Source organism: Rhinopithecus bieti, unplaced genomic scaffold (genome assembly GCF_001698545.2).
Source record: "Rhinopithecus bieti isolate Rb0 unplaced genomic scaffold, ASM169854v2 scaffold_5882, whole genome shotgun sequence".
Taxonomy (NCBI): Eukaryota; Metazoa; Chordata; class Mammalia; order Primates; family Cercopithecidae; genus Rhinopithecus; species Rhinopithecus bieti.
In genome coordinates, this window is record NW_016805188.1 from 2,458,584 (window position 1) to 2,482,230 (window position 23,647).

The 23,647-nt window shown below is 37.8% G+C and overlaps 1 protein-coding gene across 1 annotated transcript in view; it reads right to left on the reverse strand.

The window, feature by feature from the left end:
- Positions 1-23,647, reverse strand: part of RAPGEF5 (Rap guanine nucleotide exchange factor 5) — a 247,705-nt gene that overhangs the window by 186,840 nt on the left and 37,218 nt on the right. Inside the window, 4 exon segments of the mRNA XM_017871557.1 lie at positions 5,696-5,864; positions 7,312-7,433; positions 12,707-12,813; positions 15,614-15,664. Of these exon segments, the coding sequence (XP_017727046.1) occupies positions 5,696-5,864; positions 7,312-7,363 (221 nt within the window). The 5' untranslated portion in view covers positions 7,364-7,433; positions 12,707-12,813; positions 15,614-15,664.

Consider the following 23,647-nt stretch of genomic DNA (forward strand, 5'->3'; position numbering starts at 1 on the left):
ACCCAGACCACTCGCCATGTACCCAGAGGCTACCTTGAGAAACAGAGAGAAATACAGAGACTGGGCTCTTTTACTAAAAGACACTGAAAAGTTAACTAGAGAGACTTTTTAAATCCCTATATTAGAATAACTTTACTAAAGGGCGCCTCTTCCCCTACTCCTTTTTTTTTTTATTGGCCACTGTGCAGGATGGCGGTTCACGTAGACAAACATCAGATCACTTAGAGAAAACAAAGAAGCTACATTTTCTTTCCATATTTGAGTGTAATATGAGTTAAATTTTAGCAGTCCTCTGTCTTAATCCCAGCATAAATATTAACTATTGTGTAAGTGGTAAGATACAGTTTCATGCATTCAAGCTTCACAGACTGTCTATTCAAAGCCCTACCTACTCCCACCCCTGGCAAGCTGGGAGATGCTATAACCACAGCTGAATTGAAATAGTCAAGCTCCCTCACAGCCCAAAAGCCCAAACAAGGTAGTGTTAGAAGCATCTTACCAGTCCCAAGGGAATTATTAGGCTGCCTTTTCCTACACTGTTATTTCATCATTCCTCACCAATTCTTCCCTGACTCTCTGCTTAAAATAAAAGAGCTAGAAACAGTACATTCTGGATAACTTGATTTGGCTCTCTGTTGGAAGGAGATACCATAACTGTTCTTTTTTCCCCCAGAGATAGTACCCTTGACAACCGATTCAGTCACTTTTTTTTCTAATTATCTATTCAGTTTGGGTATAAAAGTTATTTCGTATAAAATTCTGTTTCTTCAAACTAGCTTTAAAACCTTGCAACAGTTTCATTTCCCCTCCTGCTTTAAAGATTCTTTCTTAAATGAGAAAATCCCCTTTACTATTTTAGAAATGCATTTATATGGAACAAAATTGTGTTTACTTAGAGACATTAAATGGTTTCCTTGCATTATTTTGAAGACACTTAGAAGACAGCAAATTAGAGGGGACTAATGTAGATAGGCTAACACAGGTAGGTATCAGTAGCCTTTAAATGTCAAAAAGGTTATTAAAAGCAACACAAAATTGGGTTTTCACAAATGAATGGACAATGAAAGAATCAAGAGGGCACGTGAATAAAATGGACAGAAACAAAACGTCATAGAACTAAGAATGACATGGAAGCATGGATTTTTTTTTAATATAAAATGCAAGAGCAGTAAGTTACCGAAAGCAGTAATAACATGGACTGGAGACATCATGGAAGTTTTGTGGTCAAGGCAGGACTTGGGCTTCCCCTTGAGGGTTGGGTAGAGTTTGGGAAAAGGCAAGAAGAGCAGAGGAAAGAGCAAGAGTATCGCACTGGCATGAGGAAGTAAAGAGGTGTGGGCTACGGGTGAAAAGAATGGGATAGGATCACGCATGTGCAACCACAGAAAGTATTGTGACAATGCAACTGAATGAGGACAATGTCCATGGACATCTTTTCTCTGATCATAGTTTATTCCAAGTCTAGATAAGCCAAAGCTTAGCTCTCCAAAATTAGGCCAAAAACATTCTACCATAACATAAAAGTTGGCTTATGATTGTAGTATTGAAAAAAAGAAAAGGTATATACTTTCTCTCTCTAGAAGAGACCTACAATGGTTCAATAATTTTATCTTTATGTATTTACTCCTTAAGAACAGACAGGTCCGTAGGTTCCCCAATGACAATGTTTCTGTACAAGTCAGTTACTACTCCCAAATGCACACATTGACACCAACAGAAAAAACTTGCTGATAAACATGGCATGCTATATAGCAATTCTCATCTCCAGAGCCTAAGATTTGTGTTCACAGTGATCAGTATGACAAAAGACTGCAAGTAATCTGGAGTTACTATTAGGAAGAAAATTTAAAAATTTTTCATTTTTAGAAATTAGAGTATACCCAGGATTTCTCTACAACAAGGTGATTTCACTGGCATTCCAATTTGTTTTCCAAATGGGGGAGAAGGAGGTGGAGTTAAATCATGAGGACAGCTTGCAAGTTTATTTCCACAGTCCTATGACCCGGTGAATCTGGGCATGCCCATGGGATTATGCACACCTCCATCTTGTGTGCAGGACAGGAAAGGCTGAGAGGAGCTGCTGGAGAACACCAGTCCCAAACAGTCACAGCCAGCCACAGCCACCTCCGGTTTAAAATCATGTCACTCCTTTTTAGGAAGCTTGTTAAAGTTCATTGAACTGCTCCTTGACTTTTCTCAGGACACTTTTGACCTATATTAAGAGCATATCACAATAAAGGACATTTCCTAGAGTCAGACCAATTGAACGATATCTGAATTCTGCTTTGCCATTGCAAGGCCCTTTATAGACAGTGGTGATGGGAAATCCATAATCATTTCACCAGAGCTTAACACTTTTATAGTTTCTGTTTATAATTTTATAGGAAGGGGTCCTAGAATGATCCCCATAACTTCTGGGGAAGAACACATAATATCAGGTGTTAAAAGCACAGTCATTAAAGCCAGACACACACAGATTCAAACACTAAAACTCCACTTAATCCTTGTGTGACCTTGGACGGTTTACCCGATCTCTGTACCTAATTTCCTCTCTTATTTAATAGAGATAATAATAGTACCTGTCTTATAACATTCTCCTGAAAGTAAAATAATGAATATAAAGCATTTAGCACAATGCCTGACATAAAATACAGTCTCTACAGTCAACCTTTCTATTAGCACTGTCTCATTAATATTCTGAAACTTATTTATTCTCCTAAAAACAGTCTATATTAACTATTCAGTATTGTCATTTAACAGATTTTATTTTTTCTCTTTTTTTATTTTTCTGGGTACATAATAGGTATATACATTTATGGGGTACATGAGATGTTTCGATACAGGCATGCAGTGTGAAATAAGCACATCAAGGAGAATGAGATACCTATCCTCTCAAGCATTTATCCTTTGAGTTACAAAGAATCCAATTGCACTCTTTAAGCTATTTTAAAATGTACAATTAGGTTATTATTGAGTATAGTCACCCTGTTGTGCTATCAAAGAGTAGGCCTTATTCATTCTTTCTAACATTTTTGGTAACCATTAACCATCCACACCTCCCCACTAACCCACAATTACCCTTCCTAGCCTCTAGTAACCATCCTTCTACTGTGTTCATGAGTTCAATTGCTTTCATTTTTAGACCTCACAAATAAGAAATAGCAATGTTTGTCTTTCTGTGCCTGGCTTATGTCATTCAACATAATGCCCTCCACTTCAATCCATGTTGTTGCAAATGACTATATCTCATTCTTTTTCAAGGCTGAATAGTACTCCATTGTGTATATGTACCACATTTTCTTTATCCATTCATCTGTTGATAGATGATGAGGTTGCTTCCAAATCTCAGCTATTGTGGACAGTGATGCAATCAACACAGGAGTGCAGGTATCTTTTTGATATATAACCTTTCTTTTGGGTATACACCCAGCAGTGGGACTGCTGGATACTATGGTAGCTCAATTTTTACTTTTTTGAGAAACTTCAAACTGTTCTCCATAATGGTTGTACTAATTTACATCCCCACCAACAGTGTACAAGGGTTCTCTTTTCTCTACATCCTGCCCAGCATTTATAATTGCAGTCTTTTGAACATAAGCCATTGTCTTTTGAATATAAGCCATTTTAACTGGGGTGAAATGATATCTCACTGTAGTTTTGATTTGCATTTCTCTGATGATCAGTGGTATTGAACACCTTTTCATAAACCTGTTTGTCATTTGTATGTCTTTTTTTGATAAATGTCTATTCAGATCTTTTGCCCATTTTTAAATTGAATCGTTAGATTTTTTCCTATAGAGTTGTTTGAGTTCCTTATATATTCTAGTCATTAATCACTTGCCAGATGGGTAGCTTGCAAATATTTTCTCCCATTCTGTGGGTTGTCTCTCACTTTGTTCATTGTATCCTTGCTGTGCAGGAAGATTTTCAACTTAATGTGATCCCATTTGTCCATGTTTGCGTTAGTTGCCTGTGCTTGTGGAGTATTGCTCAAGAAATTTTTACCTAGATCAATTTCCTGAAAATTTTCCCCAATCTTGTAGTTTCATAGTTTAAGCTCTAAAAGTCTTTAAACCATTTTGATTAGATTTTTATATATGGTGAGAGACAGGGGTCTAGTTTCATTCTTCTGCATATGGATAGCCAGCTTTCCCAGCACCATTTATTAAAGAGACTGTGTCTTCCCCTGTGTATGTCTTGGTACCTTGTTGAAAATGAGTTCACTGTAGGTGTGTGGGTTTGTTTCTGGGTTCTCCATTCTGTTCCATTGGTCTGTGTGCCTGTTTTCATGCAATTACCATGCTGTTTTGGTTACTATAGCTCTGTAGCATAATTTGAAGTCAGGTAATGTGATTCCTCCAGTTTTGTTGTTTTTGCTTAGGGTAGCCTTGGCTATTCCGGATCTTTTGTGGTTTCATATAAATTTTAGGATTGTTTTTTCTATTTCTGGGAAGAATGCCATTGGTAGTTTGGTTGGGATTGCACTGAATCTGTAGATTGCTTTGGTAGTATGGATATTTTAACAATATTGATTATTCTAATCCATGAACATGAAATATTTTTTCCTTTTTTGGTGTCCTCTTGAATTTCTTTCATCAGTGTTTACAATTCTCATTACAGAGATCTTTCACTTCTTTGGTTAGTTCCTAGGTATTTAATTTTATTGTGACTATTGTACATGCTGGTGTAAATGGTCGGGGCAAGGTGGTATCAGTGACTCAGGACTGTTTTTTCTATCTCTTCATTGCTCCTTTCAGCAATATGGAACTAAAACCAGGTATTATGAGTGCTCACCTGATTTTTGGTTCTTATGAAAGTGCTTTTTTCTGTGTAAGCAGTTATTAAATTAGTGTCCTTGCCTGGGGGACAATTGGTGGAGACTTCAATTCCCTCATCTTGCTCTGCCTCCTTCTCAACAGTCAATTGTCAAAAACATAAGAGTTGCCCTTGTTATGGTTATACAGGTATTTCTCTCTGAACCTACTTTCTTATCTGTGACATAAAGACCATACCACTTGGCCTGCTAATATCATGGAATTGAAAGAGTCAACAATATGGGAAAGCATTCTGGAAACTGAAGTGTTCTGCATAAGTAAAAGTTTTTAACTGATATTTTAATCCATAACTCATAATTCTAAAATAAGCTATCACCATGGATAAACAAAGGTATGTCAGAATCACCACATCATGACTCAAGTCCTGTTCCCAAGCCTTCCCTAATTAATTTTAATTCATTTTAATCATATAGTGACTCAGTATCTTCATGCGATAATGATTCACGTGTTTTAATTTGCCAAATGTTGCTTCTAGATTATTTTCAGAAACATTCTGTTGAGCTCTTAGGAAAGTCACGACTTGGAGCGAATAGGATGGGAGTTATTATTTTATTCCAACTTAAGCCCAATCATATGTTTGTTCCTAATTTAGATCACCTACTCCTATAACGATGATAATTTAGAAACCACATGGTACAGATGGTGAGGCATGGGCTTCTGGGATTTGAATACCAGTCACTTATTAGCTGGATTTAATTTTCCGCAATTTATTTTATCTTTCTAAATGTGCATCTGAAAAATGGGGACAGTAACTCCCTCTTAAATGAGACAGTGATCTTAAAGAGCCGAATATAGTCCCTGGACATGGTAAATGTTATCTAAGTGTAAGAATACAATGGCACAAGAGAGCATCTACTTACAGCTCACAGATGCCAGCTCTAGCAGGAATGAGAGGCACAAGTTGCAGTAAAAGCTTGACACCATTTTGCCATTCTTCTTCTCTTTCAAATTCACAGTACAAGTAGCTACATTCATCAGAGGAAAACTGGTAGAAAACATAAGTATCTTGAAAGTATAGATGCTGGTCCACTGTTTGAAACAAAAAAATGTACAGATCAGTTTTTTAAAGGATATTACTCAGACAGCAATAATCCAAATGATAAACTGAAAGCCCTAATAATTGGGAGAAATCAGGGTTAAGACTATAATTACACATTCTAAGCTCATTCATGTTTATAATCCCATTGAAGTGGAAAGGACTTACTGGCTAGTCTATTTTTACTACTAGAAGTTTTGGCCAGCATATTCACATGTATTTTATATTTTTTCTACTTCAGAGACAGGTGCAGATAAAATCAATAACAATTCAAAGAGGATAGGGAGAAATCTTTTTTAGTGTCCCAAAGCAAATTAGTATATTGAATTAATTTAGTAATACAGAAATACAACACAATGGCAAGTTTTAGATCAATGGTTCTCAACTAAGGGTGACTGTGCCTCCTCTGGGGGATATTTGGTGATGTCTAGACATTTTTGGTTGTTACATTTGGGGGGCAAGGTGCTACTGGCATTGGAGGGTGGAAGAAAGGGATGCTGTTAAAAAAAAAAAAAAAAACCCTACAATGTACAGGACAGCCCTTCACAACAAAGAATTATCTAACCCAAATGTCAATACTACCAAGGTGGGGAAACCCTGTTTTAAAGGAATCAAGAGCTAGAGATTTTTCCAAAAAGCACTAGTAGGAAATGTTTTGCTAACCAAAACCCTGAAACTATCAAGTATGCTAATAATACCTCCATTCCTCAAAGGTAGTTAACTAATTTTATAAATAAGAGTATTAGGTGCTAGGTACTATTGACTAAGATTACACCCACATCCATATCTGTACCATTCTTTCACAACGGGACTAGGGGTATGCCCTTGATATTTATTACCTATAGGAAAAAAAGGGTTTTTCAGTGACCAACTAGCAGCTGAGAGACTAGGCTAAATAAAGAATCCAGATTGCTCGGTTTCTAATCCTTCAATTCTCTAAGAAAAGAGATATCCATCATCTATTTTAGTTTCCAGTTAACATTTATTTTCTGTTCAGTCTAAACAGCTAATTTTCATAGGTCATATCTCTAAGTGTTCATGATTACTTGGTGAATTAAAATGGCATAACATCCCACTCATAAAATCAGTGTCTGATGATTATCCTAAGTACAAGATAAATCACACACTAAAGATATCACTGATTTTGAAAAAAGTTTGTAGGCAGCATTTTTGAGTTCAGAAGAAAGGAGGTAGAGGAAGGACTCCTACAGGTATTATGAGTCTATGAATCAGCAAGTATCTAATAATTTTTACAAGAAGTCTGAGAGAAATAAGTGAAACAAAAGATGACCTGTCACTTAGAAAATAAGAAAGAATACAAATATTTATCTTCAAAAATAATTCCCATCCAGATTATAACATCCTCTAGAAAATCAAGTGTATTTTCATCTGATAGCTTAATAAAATAATGATGCTGTGCCTTCAAGACATAATACTAACCTGATAACATAATTCCCATGTCCAGTAGGAGTTGCCAGACTCCTATGGCCATAGATCTGCACTGGACAAAAGGACAGTGTTCTAGAAGCCAGTCTACCAGTTCTGACCCAACGCAGCTCCTCCTGAACAAAAGCAAAGCCATTCACAGTAAGATATTGCTGACATTCGTTTGCCAAAAAAATTGATATATAATACCTTTCCTTTCATGTGCTTGCTTTTTTTAAACAAGCAACCCAAGAATAAATGGCATATACCTCTTACTCATCTTTCAGATTAAAGTTCAAATATCACTTCCTTAGGGAAACAAGAGTCAAATTGTCTTCTACTTTTTCATCAAATCACCTAACATTTAATAAGTATGTATCTTTACAAATGAACAATATCTGCTTCTCCCACTAGAGAAAAATTTTCAGGAGAGCAGGGACTTTATATAACTCACTATTAATTCCCAACAATTAGAACAGTCCACAATACACAGTAAGTTCTCAAAATATACTTGTTTGAAAAAAGAAGGAATAAATGTAGCAGCCTTTTATATAAAGATAATGCTTTTACCTTGGTAAGCTACATACCTCAAGTTGGTGGTGATAAACTTTGGTTCAACTATTTATAGATTTTTATCTAGTCCTTTTGAGAACAAAATAATTCCAAGGTTAGACAAAATTGGGACCATAGTCAGTAGTATAGAGTTTTTTTTGCTACTCTTCAAAGACTGAACCCTAAAGTTTACTCTAAGAACAATAAATTTGATTGTTAATCTTTTTAATATAATCCATGTAACTAGTTAAGCAGCCCAGGTCACATAACCATAAACCCAGACGTGTTGGATTCTACTAACTACGCATGAGAAATTACCTTTGTAATCTGTCTTAAAACACACAACTATATTCAAAAAAATGTCATAACCTGGGTATTACAGGCAGTATCATCATGCCTACTTTTCAAATACAGATGAGCCTCAGGGGAAAAACAAAAGAAAAACTTCTGAAATGTTTTGTCATTTGCAGAAATTTTATCAAATTTCACTCTCCCTTATGAGAAAAGATCATGAAAAATTTTTTTTTTTGCGTCAGAGTCACGCTCTGTCACCCAGGGTGGAGTGCTGTGGCGCAATCTCAACTTATTGCAAACTCTGCCTCCTAGACTTGAGAGATCCTCCCACCTAAGCCTCCTGAGTAGCTGTGAGTACAGGTGCTCACCACTGGCTAATTTTGTTCTTTGTAGAGACTGAGTTTCAGCATGTTGCCCAGACTGGTCTCCAACTCCTGAGCTCAAGTGATCCACCTGCCTCGGCTACCCAAACTGCTGAGATTATAGGTATGAGCCAAGCGCCTGGCCAAAATGTTTTTTTTTTTTTAAATAATGTATCATATAATGACTATCTTTATATGCAGTACTGGAGGACCAAGAGATGCCAACATTTATTTGTATTTCTAAAGAAGAAAAATACTGCCTATTTTGTTCTCTTATGATTGGCAAAGTTACAAATACCCTAGAATTACACCATAACCAACAATATGAACTGCCATGGATGCTACATTTTCTGGGGTGAAGAACAATAAAGTAGCAAACTTTTCTGCTGAGATATTTGATCAAAAATCCTAGCTTTTCATCAAAAGCTAGAATATATTTGGTAAAGTGTCACTATTTGAAAGATACTCTAAGGCAATTAAGCCAATTCTAGACATGTTCAGTTGCAGGTTAGCATAAGACAGCATAAAGATTAACAGTCACATATATGGATGTTTTTTAGAGAAAATGAGAAAACAGATGGCAACAAAACAGGCAATTAGACCAAACAGTCAAGATTAACTTCTAATTCTACAGGATACCTTTCATGTTAAAGGTTCAAAGTGTTAATTAACTAATTAATTCCTCAACACCTCTGCCAATTAGCCAGCATCTCAGGGCTTTGAAAGCACTTTTATCTCATGGATTAAATACTGTATCATCTTAATTCATATTCTCAAAACAATGCAGCTCCTTAGCCTGCTCTGAGTGTCTGACATCACCTGGACTATGAAAGCACACAATAAAACATTTACTAAACAAACTAAACTGTCAAACTGCAAAAGGGGCTAGATGGATACAGCTGCTTGTTTGTTCCCAGGTGATAAGGAAGAAGCTTCTTAGAACAGGGCTTCTAAAAACTCTGCTTAGGAGTCACCTGGGTGATGTTCTTAAAGTATAGATTCTGACGCGCTAAGACTGGGTGGGACCTCAGATTCCGCATTCCTTTTTTTTTTTTTTTTTTTTTTTGAGACTGAGTTTCACGCATATTGCCCAGACTGGAATGCAATAGTGCGATCTTGGCTCACTGCAAACTCTGCCTCCCAGGTTCAAGTGATTCTCCTGCCTCAGCCCCCCAAGTAGGGCTAGGATTACAGGCATCTGCCACCACGCCCAGCTAATTTTTATATTTTTAGTAGAGCTAGGGTTTCATCCTGTTGGCCAGGTTGGTCTCGAACTCCTGACCTCAGGTGATCCACCCGCCTTCGCCTCCCAAAGTGCTGGGATTATAGGCATGAGCCACCATGCCCGGCCAGATTCCACATTCCTAACACGCTCTCAGGTGATACTGGTGACCTCAAAGCCCCAATCCTCCAGATCTCCCTTCTCAATGGGAAGGGCTCACTCTGTTTTGGGGAGGCAGGGCTCTGACTCAATATGGTAGAACACAACACTGTCAGGACAATATTAATTAAAAACTGAGCCCCACTCTCAGAGCAAGCTACTGTTTCTGTTGCACGTGATCCTTTTCTATTCCCCCCACTGGCTTTATCAAGTTATGTTTTAAATCACTTATAAGGATCTACCTACCCCAGGGCAAACATTAGGAGTAAATTATACACTATCATTTACATCACCAAAGCATATAAAATGAGGTGGCATTATCTCTGCATTTAACGCCTTGTCCCCATGCCTGCTACAATCTGGTTAAAATACCTAAATCCACAGGACTTAGGGGAGAGCAGTGAGGAAGAAAACAGAGATGACTGGAACACAGCAATCTAAACACAGACAGTAGTTCCTACCCACAGTATATTTTCAGTCTTGCACTCAATCCAGAAACTGCTCCAAGTACATGCAGATCTAACTCCAGTTTCAATACTAGGTAGGAACATTGTGATATGGAGGTGATCAGCTCAAAGCCTATGTGACTGCTTAACAAAACATGAATTTACCCAATCTCCAGAGTGGAAAATTTGATTTATCTTAGCATCCTCCTGTCTCTAGTTAGACTTTTAGCAATTAATTCATAGTAATGCAGACACTAATCTTTAAAATAAATCAGGTGATGGTATTTAGTGATGTATTCGTGCAAAACAAATGATGTCTCAAAAACCAGTGTGATTCTTCCTACAGTACAAAGTGAACAGAAAGCATTTCAAAGTTTTGAAAGTGAGTTCTCATGCAGTATATGGGGAATATTTTACCTCAATTTACTACCACAAATGAAAATGATTCATCCCTAGGTAATCACATGAGCATTTCATGCTTAAACCCAGAATATTAATCAGTCCTTAGATTAGAAAATCATAGTGGTCCTGGCCGGATCACAGGAAAACACATGCTCTCCCCATTCTATTCCCGTTAAATCCTACATCTGTTCTAATTTGGATAGATGGCTTTTTTCCATGAACCTGATTAATGTTCATCTCCCAATCCTTTTTCAATCTCTATCCATGGAGATCCAATAAAGAGGAGAAAAATGAGAATAATGATCAATGTTACACATGGCCTCATGTAAATAAAATGAATCCTGTGAGCGTGCTCACGACTATACTCAAAGACTTACAAATATAAATTTAGTCTTTTAAAAAAGGAGAAGTCAGATGTTTCTAAAGGTGATGCCATCATCTATTTTTTAAAGTGAGTTTCTATGTGAAGTAGTCCAACCACCACAGCCCTTTTACTCCCTGTCCTGTCTACTTGGTCTGAGCTCTACCCTCATGGTTTTCAGACCTTGGCCTATGAATCCCTAATAGAAGGAAAACAGTAGATCTTGGAGCTTTTTAAAGAGCTCCACGACTCCATACACACAAAAGCATTATTTGTAAACAGAATAGGCATGTCTAGCCTATGGCATATTTTTCAAAACCTATGTAAATACTAATGTGATTGATTAAATGTTCTTAAAGTATTAATTCAATGGGGTTTCTCATCACACTTCGGATTTGCTCAATTAATGGCTCAGAAGAATATAGACTCTGCCAAGTTTGTGATGTTAAAAAATGGTTGCAGGGAATGGTTACTGACTGAAAAGAGCCATGAAGGAACTTTCTGAGGCATGAAAATCCACTATATCTGGATAGTGGCTAAATGGATAATGATTACACAAGTGTGTAATAAATAAAAGTTCAAGCTGTATATTTAAGATTTGCATATTTTACTATACAAAAATTACGCCTCAGTACAAAGGGAGTCGGTGGTCTTACTCTGATAGTCTGGGGATTACTATCCCAAAATCCGAAGCCATGATAAAATATTTTCCATTTCCAGCAAACAGAAAAAACAGAAATATTATAATGAGTTTATCGTAAAGCTAAGTTTATTTAACATAAAGGAACATCCTTTATTCTGAGAACTTTCTACTTTTTGGGTGTCATGAATTCTGAGTACTCTTCCTACTTTTGATGGGTATTACATGCCATTTATTTGAAATAGAATGGTGATAACAAATGGTAGTGGTTTTTCTTTTTGTTTTCTGTCATAGTTTTGGTATCATTTGATGTGGTTTAATATCTTTATCTGGCAAAACAAAAAGCTAATAATTTGCTTTTGGTTTTTTTCTTTAAATTATTCCATAAAATGAAAACATACACATCAAGTTTTCTAAGTGACCATGCCCTTGGTCCAGCTGTACTTTAAAACTGGCCATTTACCTACCTGTTTATTCTCATACCTCTGTCAAGGTAGACACCTGCCATCCCTATACCAACCTGTCTCTCCCTGCTCCTTACGCACTCAAGGAGGAGGCCCACTCTCACCTGGAGAGTTAGAGCAGGTCTCTGCCCAAGGCATCCTTTCAGGGCCTCAATAAGGTCCCTAAAGAGGGGATCTATATTTATTAAAGTCCCTAATGTAGCACCACCCCCTCACCCGCTGCAAAATATCACGTCTCAGAGGAAGCAGAGCACAGACTGTCTCAGGAGCCCATCCACACTTGGGGCTGGAAATTCCATACCTTAACTTCAGAACGGGAGTCAAACTGTAAACAAATGCATGACTAAGTTTAATGAAAAGTCACCACCAGTTTCCTCAATAGAACAAACAAACCCTCCTACTACTGATATTGTCCACCTCTCTTTGATCAAGGTTACAATTTTTAATACAGGGTGGGTTTTTTTTCCTCAAAGAGAATTTCTGACAAGGTGTTAGAAAACTGTGTTACCTGTAAAACCCCTTGAGGTTCACTCTGTCCTTTATCAGGTCAGCTGCTTGAACGATAATAACATTCCTCAGTGCTCTCCCTGCACAAGAAGAATTCTCTCCATAAATCTAAATGGAAAAGACAAAGTCACTGTAAATATAGAATCATGTGACAATTTGTGAGCTACCAATAGCATACTCTCTCTCTCTCTCTCTCTATATATATATGATGATAACCAAGTCCATAAGGTTGAGACATATTTTAGCCAATACAGCTATAAACCTATAACTATCTTACTTTATTTTAGCTACCAGTCCACTTACACTACTAAGCTATCACTATTCTCCAAATGCTAACCTGCTTTATTTAACTATAGCTATAAATAATTTTCTTTTATACAAAGTTTTCAGTGTAAATAATCCACTGTTTTTTAAATACAATATTTATATCGATACAGCAAATGAAGAATTTATATTATGTATTGAATCTGCATATTGATAATGCAAACACACACAGGTCTTGGAAGATGGAAAAACAATTTTCTTCCCTGTCTAGCGAACATCTCGAACCATGACACAATTTGACAGCAGGCTGCTTTACTCTTAAGCTTCATTCAACTGCAGAGTTCATAGCCAATTCCAAGCATCTGGTTTCATCTACTTCACAATTCCATCTATCAGATAAAAATTTCATTTAACTTATTTTTTTAATCTTCGAATTCTCCCATATGAGTCTCTGGTTCTTAGAGGATGGAGAAGGGTAGTTCTTAGATCTAGAGGGGGCTAGGTCCTACTTTATAATACTACCTCCTACTCTATAACTAGCACCTTCCTCCAAAGCACAATGCTGTTTCACAAGCAAAGGGGGCTAAGTGAAAATAAGCTGCCTTCATAAGGTTTATGAAAATTTATATTGGGGGTACATGCCTACATAGTTTCACTTTTTTCTTGGTAAACTTTTTATGTACCTACTATATATATATATACACACACACACACATACATATATACATATACACAATATACATGTGTATATATACATAGACATATACATACATATATATACCTATCTATGTATTTCCGTAACTATTGCTACCTCTGTCTACAAATCTATATCTAGATACTAAAAACCATTACTTCATATTTGTACCTCTAATTCCAATCTAACACCACAGCTTGGTTTCCCTTTTCAATGTTTCTAACTTTCCCCACTAACAATGGAAAACCTGGCTTTCATTATCCTCAATACATTCATATATTTCTTGCAACCCAGAATACACAAAAACTTGTTTTGGAATTGCTAATCCACTGAGAAAAGCAAATCTACTAGAGCTAATATTTGTTTTTGGTTCTTTATCTTCGAGGTAAAATTTAAAAACCATGAAAAAGCTTCAGGACACTCTATTAGTGTGCTGAGGATGTCGCAACAGAGTACTTCAGACGGGGGGAAAACAACAACAGTTTTTTAATTTTTATTTTTAGAGATCGGATCTCGCTCTGTCACCTAGGCTGGAGTACAGTGGTGCAATCACAGCCCACTGTAGCCTCGACCTCCTGGGCTCAAGCAGTCTTCCCCTTCAGCCTTCCAAGTAACTGGGACAACAGGTAAGTGCCACCACCAGGTTCAGCTATTTTATTTTTTGTAGAGACAGGTCTCCCTATGCTGCTCAGGCTGGTCTTGAACTCCTGGGCTCACACAATCTGCCCACCTCGACCTCCCAAAGAGCTGGAATTACAGGTGTGAGCAACTGCACCTGGCCGAAATATCTGACATCTCTCAAGGCAAACAAATTGATAATATAATGATTATGATTTGACTGGGAACATCCACCTCATCCTTATACTTCCTTAATTTTCCTGGTATCATCTCCTAAACACAAACTGATAAGGAAGTGGGAAGGGAAGGAAAGTTTTTTTAACATGTTAAAACTATTTTTAAAAAAAGCTTGAACAAGCCAGATGACAGAAAATATTACCGAGGAAGTGGTGTGAGTCAGCTGACGCTTGACTGGTCCTGACAGCATACAATATTCATTCACTCAGTCATTCAAAAAGTACATAATGAGCAACTGTCAGGTGTCAGATCTGTTCCTGATGGTAGGGATACAGTGGTGGAGAAGGTAGAGAAGATCCCAGCCCTCACAAAGCTCACAGTCTCCTGTTAGCCTAAAAAATGCAACTTTTTTTTTTTTTTTTTTTTTTTTTTTGAGATGGAGTCTTGCTTTGTCGCCCAGGCTGGAGTGCAGTGGCACAATCTCTGCTCACTGCAAGTTGTGTCTCCTGGGTTCACATCATTCTCCTACCTCAGCCTCCCAAGTAGCTGGGACTACAGGCGCCCGCCACCACACCTGGCTAATTTTTTGTATTTTTAGTAGAGATAGGGTTTCACTGTGTTAGCCAGGATGGTCAGTCTCAATCTCCTGACCTCGTGATCCATGCATCTTGGCCTCCCAAAGTGCTGGGATTACAGGCGTGAGCCACCGTGCCTGGCCAAAAAATGCAACTCTTTGTTCATTGATTCTTTACTGCAACACAATGATAAATACTGAGGAAGTAAATCTCCTTTTATACAAAACTCAGTGTAAAATATACGCTATTTGTAAAATACAGTGTTTTTAACAATAGATATATTTATATCATATTTATGTACGTGCTCTGCCACATCAATTCATTCATGTAAAGAACTTGGAAGATGGGAAAATAATTTTTTTCCCTAGTTCCTGAACATCTTGAATCATGACAATGATCAGAGCATCTCAAACACTTTTGCTGTGTCATCCCAGGTGGAGAAGATAACGTGATCACTGCAGCATCCCTGCAAAACTCTATGTGGTCAGGAGCAAAGGGAACAACTGTAACTTGAGAAGTGTACATCAGAATTTCTTAATCACTATTTCAGAAAATGCAGTAAAAGAGAAAAGAATCATACCTGGGAAGGTGTATGTTCAAGGTACGGATTAGATATTCTTCTTGATAGAGTCTATTTTAAATAAAGAAAAAAAATAGTTAGAACCAAATAAACTTTTGTACCAAAAAAGGAAAACATAAGCAACAGTGGCAGGGGGAGGACCCTGCTAAACAACAACAAAAAAAAGAGCTTGAATCTCAAATCATGGTCCCTATGGGCTTAGTATCCTTATTTTCACTCAATGTAAATATCTGGTCAACATTCATAACAACAGGACAGGATATTCCACTTGAATGGCTCTCAACAGAAGTACAATAGAAAGAGTGGTATTTTCTTGGACCGGTCACTTTATTCTTGATGTGTTTTGGATTCCATTTCTCCTTTCCTTTTCCTCACCCTAACTCAGGCCCTCATCACTATACCCTCAACTACCTGCTTCAGCTTCCCAGTGGATTTTCCTGCTCTCTAGTCACATCCCCTTCAGGCCATCCTTCACACCTCAACTAAGCAAATCTCCCTAAATCACCCCCTTGACTTACAGAGGGTCCCTTATTGCTTATCTGAGTTAATCCATGCCCCCTTGGCTCACCACAGTCTGCCTCCAACAGATTTCCAGTATTCTCTTTCCAACTCTCAACAAGGCTTCTTCAGTTTAGCAAGACCCACTTGTCAGAAGAACCTGCCACTCATAACCCTGCCTTTAGTCAAGTCAGTCTTCATGTTAAAAGCCTTCCATCTTCCTCAATGCTTCTCAGAATCTCACCAGACTTGAAGTCCAGTTTTGTGGAGTCGGCTCCTGCATGAAGTTCCTCCTACTGGGGTATGTTCCTCTTTAGAGCTCTGTTTTCGCTACTATTCAGGTGCAGCCCCTGGGTGCTCAGCATTGTTGGTTGTTTTTCTGTGTGCGCATTTTCCCCAAGGAATCCATAAGCTCCTTGAGGGAGGGCTGGCAGCTTATTCTGCTTTGCTTTCATGGCATCTAGCACACAATTGTGCATAAAGATGTTTAATTTTTCTATTCATTTATTTAGATATTTATATAACCGTATCAACTTAATAAGTAATTGCTGAATGATCTGAATTGCAGGAGCTAATTTTTCCTGCCTAATGATCCAGGAAACAGCACCATCACCCACATATGCTTAAGCACAATACAGAACTATTATCATTTCCTATTGCAGTATAAAAAAAAGAACAGAGAAACTAACATTTATTGAACTTCCAACCTATGTTTAAAAGCTCTTTCCATCTCTATTCTAAGTCTTGCTATCTTTCGAGATCCTATAGTTTTCAGACTGCCGCCTCCATGTCTTAGAATACTTTGCTAAATGTACAAAACGTACCCCACCAGTCATCACTTTCCAGCATCTGAACCTTCTACTAAACTTTAGTCTAAGAAGAGAACTCCCATTCTGCCCCTTCCCTAGGCCACATGGCCCTCACACTATTCCTAATTAAACTAAAATAAAATGTATCAACTCTTTTTCCAGAAATGCCAAATGATACCCTGTTAAAGATTTGTAACTTCATTCAAAGAAAATACATTTTATAAAGTAGAGGGCCCATTTTTAATTCCCAGCCTTCTGGTCTTGTCTAAATGTACTCCCAATCAGCACTCCCTAGGCCTCATGTACCATGAGCCTATGTAATATAGTCCCTTATTGATATACTGAACAATTTAAAAGTTTTAAATGTACCAGATTATATGAAGATGAATCATCATAATTTTTTTTTTCTAAACAGGTAGACTTTTAAAATCACTATGGCAGACCAGAAATGACAGTCTTTATGACTCATCTAATTGCCTGAATCAGCTCAGAAAAGCAAATAGTTTATATAATCTAGTTAAAGAAAAGCTTTTAAGCAGAAACAAGCTCTAAAAAAAAAAAAAAAAAAAAACCTGGGCAGGAGCATTTTCACAAAACAAAACAAGCCACTTGCCTTCCTGGCCACTGCCAACCGGCATCTGGCTGTCTACACACTCGTGTTACACTCACACAATTCCACTTAACAGAAACCTCCCCCATGGATAGCTTGCTTCAAAAGGTAGGTAAGGTGAGTAAATAAAGCAATAGGGTTCTTCTATACTGAATAGATAGCAGCGTTAGATAAGCTACTGGCCCCAGGAACTCAACAAGCTCAACATAATAACTGTCTTTTACAGGACACAATTCCTAAGCTGGCTGTCAGGAACTGCCTTGAAACTCTCTCTTCACTGGTCCCAGGAGAGCTTTGTTTCATTAACACTCTAGGACAGCGGTTCTCAAACTTGTTAGCTGAGCATGGGGAGCCAGAGAGCTTTGTGGAACTCAGTCAAGTACTGACTCCCTAAACTTAAAACAACTATCATAACTGTACTTCCGCAGAGACCACTTTATGTTAGTTTTCAGTACTGACCCAAAATAGCAAAGGCCAAAGGTTTAAAAGAACATGGGGAATATTCCATCCATTACCTCATTTTTAGCAGGTACTGGGAAAGGACTGTTACTTAATTTTATCAGAGGAATACCATGGGCCATCTTACTGCTGCTGTAAATCACTTAAGAACTGCCCTCCCAGCATTTATCAGCAAGAGTACCGCAAAAGCACCCTTGAAAATGCACCCCCCTCTTTTCATTTTGACATTCTTTCCCTGATATACAATCATTCAGCTGTTTTCATCCCATCTTGGAATCCCTTGGTTTTATTTTTCCTCTCAGCATCCCAGGGCCTCATCTCATCACTCCCGTGGCAACTTACTTCCATTCATTTCATTTTTGAAGCACTTACTCAGCTGAGCACCAGGCACTGTGGGAACTTCCAGAAACACACACACGGACAAGATACCATCCCTAATTTAGAAAACCCATTTGCCCGAAGGCATAGGATCTAAAGAACCTATTAAGCCCATGAATTCTTTTCCTTGATCCTAATCTCCCTATCAATTTTCTCTGCAATCTTAGATGGCTGGTCACTCGATGCAGGGTATCCTCTCTTAAATGGCTCCCACCATAATCTCTCATAAATATAATGCCCAAAGTGATGATTCCTTTATCCTCTGTATTTTAAATTTCCTAGAATTACTTAAGTTGGATGCAATGATTCTTTCATGAAAGACATATATATCCCAGAGAGATGAAAATACTAATAACACAAATGAAAATATATTTTTAAGCCAAATGTATTCCTCCTTTCCATTTTAATGTACCATGGAAACTGGTTCCCTGATTACAGGCAAGCCTCATATTTTAAATGTAAACTAGGAAATTGCAATCCTTTAATATTCACAAATGGACTCCCAGAAAAAAATAATGGCATAACTCCAAAAATAATTGGTTAGCAACCATATATTACATTTTTTAAGTCAGGTATATATTAAAATTAAAGTGTAATAGTTCATGAAGCTGACTCTGAAGCAGGCAAGGAACTCACTCCAGAGTTGCTAAAAATATCTTGCTAAACACTGTAATAGACTTAAGGCATATTTTTCATTAGCCCTTAAAAGAGATAGGAACAGTTTTTATTTGTTTTTAAAGGAGATGCCTTAATAGTATCCTTAGACTCAGTTAAAGTACTTGGGCTACTAAGGGGTGAGAGAAATAAAGGAAAAAGATCAAATCGCTTCAGTCACTACAGAAGCACTACCTGCCCTTTTGCTAACATGAACCAACAAGAACTACCAAATTTATTGTTAATGCAAGAATAACACAACTGTCTGCCAACTTCAGCCACTGTCCCTCTTTCTATTCTGGGTGACCAGGCAGAATATGAAGATGAAACAATGGAATAAGTACACGTGAATTTCTTACAAACACAGGAAGATAAAAAGCCTCATAACTAGCAGGCACATATGTAAAGAGATTATAAAATAAAATACTGAAGGCTATGATCTATTAAGCTGCCCAGTGGATTTTTAACACAGGAAGAACTTGTGGGCCATTCTTCAGCCCCCAAATAAACTTACATCTCAACCAAAGCTTGGTCAAGGTTAAAAGGACAGAATCCCAGCCAGATTATAGGGTTGAGAATTATCCAGTCATCAAAGTTGGGGATAACGGCTCAGGTGTGGTGGCTCACATCACTCTCTGATAACATGCTACACGTTATTAATAGTAACTGAGTTTCTGCTGTATGCCAGAGATTACACCAAGTTTTGGGGTTTTTTTTTTTTTTTTTTTTTTTTTTTTTTTTTTTTTTGAGACAGGGTCTCACCCTGTCATCCAGGCTGAAGTGCAGTGGCACAAGCACAGCTCACTAGAACCTCAACCTCCCGGGCTCAATTGATCCTCCCACCTCAGCCTCCCGAGTAGCTGGGACTACAAGCACGCACCACCACCACCTCCAGCTGGTTTTTGTATTTTTTTTTTTTTTTTTTTTTTTGTAGAGACAGGATTTCACCCTATTGCACAAGCTGGTCTCAAACTCCTGGGCTCAAGCAATCTGCCTGCCTCAGCCTCCCAAGGTACTGGGATTACAGGCATGAGCTACCACACCCAGCCTATACTAAATATTTTGCATTCATCACATTACTTAATACTTGAAAAACTATGAGGTAGGTACTATAATTAATCCTATTTTGCAGATGACAAAACTAGACTTAAACAGGTTAAGAAATCTGTCCAAGTTTGCAACCTAACTGCAGTTATTGTCCCATACATGTCTCTTAACATAGGATGTGATAATTTAAGAGTAATGTGACAAATAAATGCATTTAACTGCAGTAAGAAGTCACAAGTAGTATCTGCTAGACTCAGTGGTTCTCAACTCTGGATGTAAATAGAACCACCTGGGAAGCTGCAGAAAAACAAATAAAACAGGTATTAAAGATGCACCCCAAATATACTGAATTCGAATCTCTACGAGGAGAGCTGGGCAGTCTTTCCCCAAATTTCCCAGGTGGTTCTAAGGTGCAGCCAGGTGTCAGGGGAACTGTAAAAATAAGTGATTGGGAATGGCAAATTGAAACTCTCCTCATCCACTTCAGCTATGGGGCTTGGAGCACTGCTCAGACATCACCTCCTGCACACACCTTGCTAAATGAAGAAGAGGTACTGTCATTTACCAATAGCACAGGGATCCATGACTGAACCTCCAAGTGGCTTGTGTAGAACAAAAAGCCACTGTTTCGGCAAATCCCGTCCTGCACCTGTTCATGTGGTATGTGTTTTCCATACAATCGATCCTAGACATAGCCTTAAGCTACAGTATCTTCATGTCTGCACAGTAGCATAGTACCTACATACCTTCAGAAAGAGTCTACCCTTTAAATGGCATCCATGGCATTAAACTTAATTTTGACTTCCCATTATTAAAGCACTCTATTCTAGTAGAAACATGTTTCCCTACTTAAAAGCTAAGTAGAAAATGAAAGTGGGTTCAAGGAGTACTTAGAAACATTTCACAAACCTTTCACTGCTATGGAGACAAATCAGCAAGAACCAACAGCTTCTGGGAAAATATACACAACACATACAACAGAAACAAACCCCAAAGCTTCATCAATTTGATTTTATTTAATTCTTGGGAAAATTTCTTTTGGGCTGTGTTTACAAACAAAAGAATAGGTTCACCTACCAAGATGGGCCTCCCTGGTTAATGCAATCACAGAGAAACCTTTAAAATTTGAGAATTAAGTAACTAAAGATTTAGGAAACATGGTTTAATCAGCGAGCTTACTTATCTCCACTTGTCACTGAATTTCCTAGTTTTATTAACAAGAACTCATCCAGTCATACCTGGACTCCAAGATGGACCCTTCCTACAGTAACCAACGTGAAGAAGCTCCCACTGGCCAAATCTGGGATGATTTGAACAGCAAATAATAAAATTATTGAATTATAATTCATAAAATGAATAACCATGAGTCCATACTAATACAAGCAATTGAATAAATAAATAAATGAGGATCAGGAAGAAAGGACAGCCCTTCCTGATGCGATTATTTAAATTACTAAACGCAGTAAAAAGAAGAAAACAGAAAACCACCATTAGGCAAACACCATAGTAATAAATGTTGCAGGCAAAAATCATCCATAAATGCTAACATTAGTGGACAAAACTATGATGAGATATAGGATATTTGCATAATTATCAAAATATCTCCCACCAAAATACCTAGTAAGTACAGAGGAAAAAATAACTTTACAGTGGAGTTTAGCTCACACCACTTTAAACAAATGATAAAAATTATCGCCTATCATGAGACATGTTGAGATCATCTGCCTCCTGATATGATGAACAGAGAAAGGCACTTTTATGGTATTTTTGTCAAAATGCATACCTGAATATAATGATGAAATATCAGACAACCTCAAATTGAGGGACATTCTTCAAAGCAACTGACCTGTACTTTGCTAAAACTGTCAAGGTTAACAGGGACCAATAAAAACTAAGGAGCTATCCCAGATGGGAGGAGACCAAAGGAGCCAGACAATTAAAAGTATTATGTGATCCTGGACTAGAATAAGGACCTTAGCAGGACACATGGCAAATGTGAATGAGGTCTATATTTTAGTTAATCATGTGGATCAGTGCTGGTTCTGACGACTGTGCTGTGGTTATGTAGAAATGTTAACATTTAGAGAAGCTGAGTGATGCTTACAAGTGAACTCCCTTTGTACTAGTTTTGCAACTTTTAAGTCTAAAATTATTTCAAAATAAAAGGTTCTTTAAAAAAGAATAATGACCTCCCTCCTCCCCACAAATGTGGTCTCAAAAATTATTCACATATTATCTCAAAATATAGCATTTATTTTTTTGCTGAAAGCTGCACCGCCCCTCCATAACTTCCTTGGGCTGCACAACAGAATGACCCTCATGGCTTTCCTGCCCACTCAGGTCTCTGGCATCTTCACACAAATTAATCTCCAGAAAACGCCTCCTTACATGTCACCTTATTTTTAATACAACAAATATATATTTGTAAGTTTACTCTCCCTGAGTGCTCACAGTGTTCCAAGTCTTTAACCTAGTGGTCCACACCTTCCTTACCTGTCTACGAAGTTCCTGCTGCACTTCTCTACAGACACTCTGCTTCAGCCAGGCAGGTTGTCCTCTTTTTATGAGACAAACCACATGCATTCTCCCTTCATGCCTGAGCCCCTGCCAAGATCTCTGCTCTGTGCACTTTTCTGCATTTCTACATTCTGCCCTACAGTCAATCCACACAAATGCTGCATGAAGTCCAACCAAGCCCTGAGCCTCCCATGATTAATCTCTTCCCCCAAACATTCTAGCACTTTCCATATCTGCCACTGAAATATAGTGCCTCCTAGCCCCATTTGCAGGTATATGCCATCTCTTTTCAACCAACCTAACCTACCAGAGGGAGTCATGCCTTCTACGGGTCTAGGACCATCAGTGTGGAGCAGGAGCTGACCTCTGACCAGCCAATAGTGATTTCTTTCCAACATCACACTGTCTGATAACCTGCCAAGTGGTAAAGCATGATATTACCACCTCAAAAGCTATGAAACGCATCACCACCACTGCCCCACTCCAATCGCCACCTATCCTTTCCCTCATTTCCATCCCTGCCTTAAGTGGTCATGCGTAGAAAGTGCAGAGTGTGCACAGTGTGCATATAGAGCTAGCTGAGTATACAGAGAGGGAGTAGATATGACTCTATAAATTATATATATATAATTATATATATAAATGTACATACTTTTATATATTTATATATAATTTTATATAATTTATAGATAATAGACAATTTATATTTATTACATATAATTTATAGAGTATCTATGTAATACATATAATAATACATAAATTTATATATTATATGTAATTTTTTTCTTGATAATTATTTATTTTTTTTTCTTTTTATACTTTAAGTTCTAGGGTACATGTGCATAACGTGCAGGTTTGTTACATATGTATACTTGTGCCATGTTGGTGTGCTGCACCCATCAACTCGTCAGCACCCATCAATTCGTCATTTATATCAGGTATAACTCCCAATGCAATCCCTCCCCCCTCCCCCCTCCCCATGATAGGCCCCGATGTGTGATGTTCGCCTTCCCGAGTCCAAGTGATCTCATTGTTCAGTTCCCACCTATGAGTGAGAACATG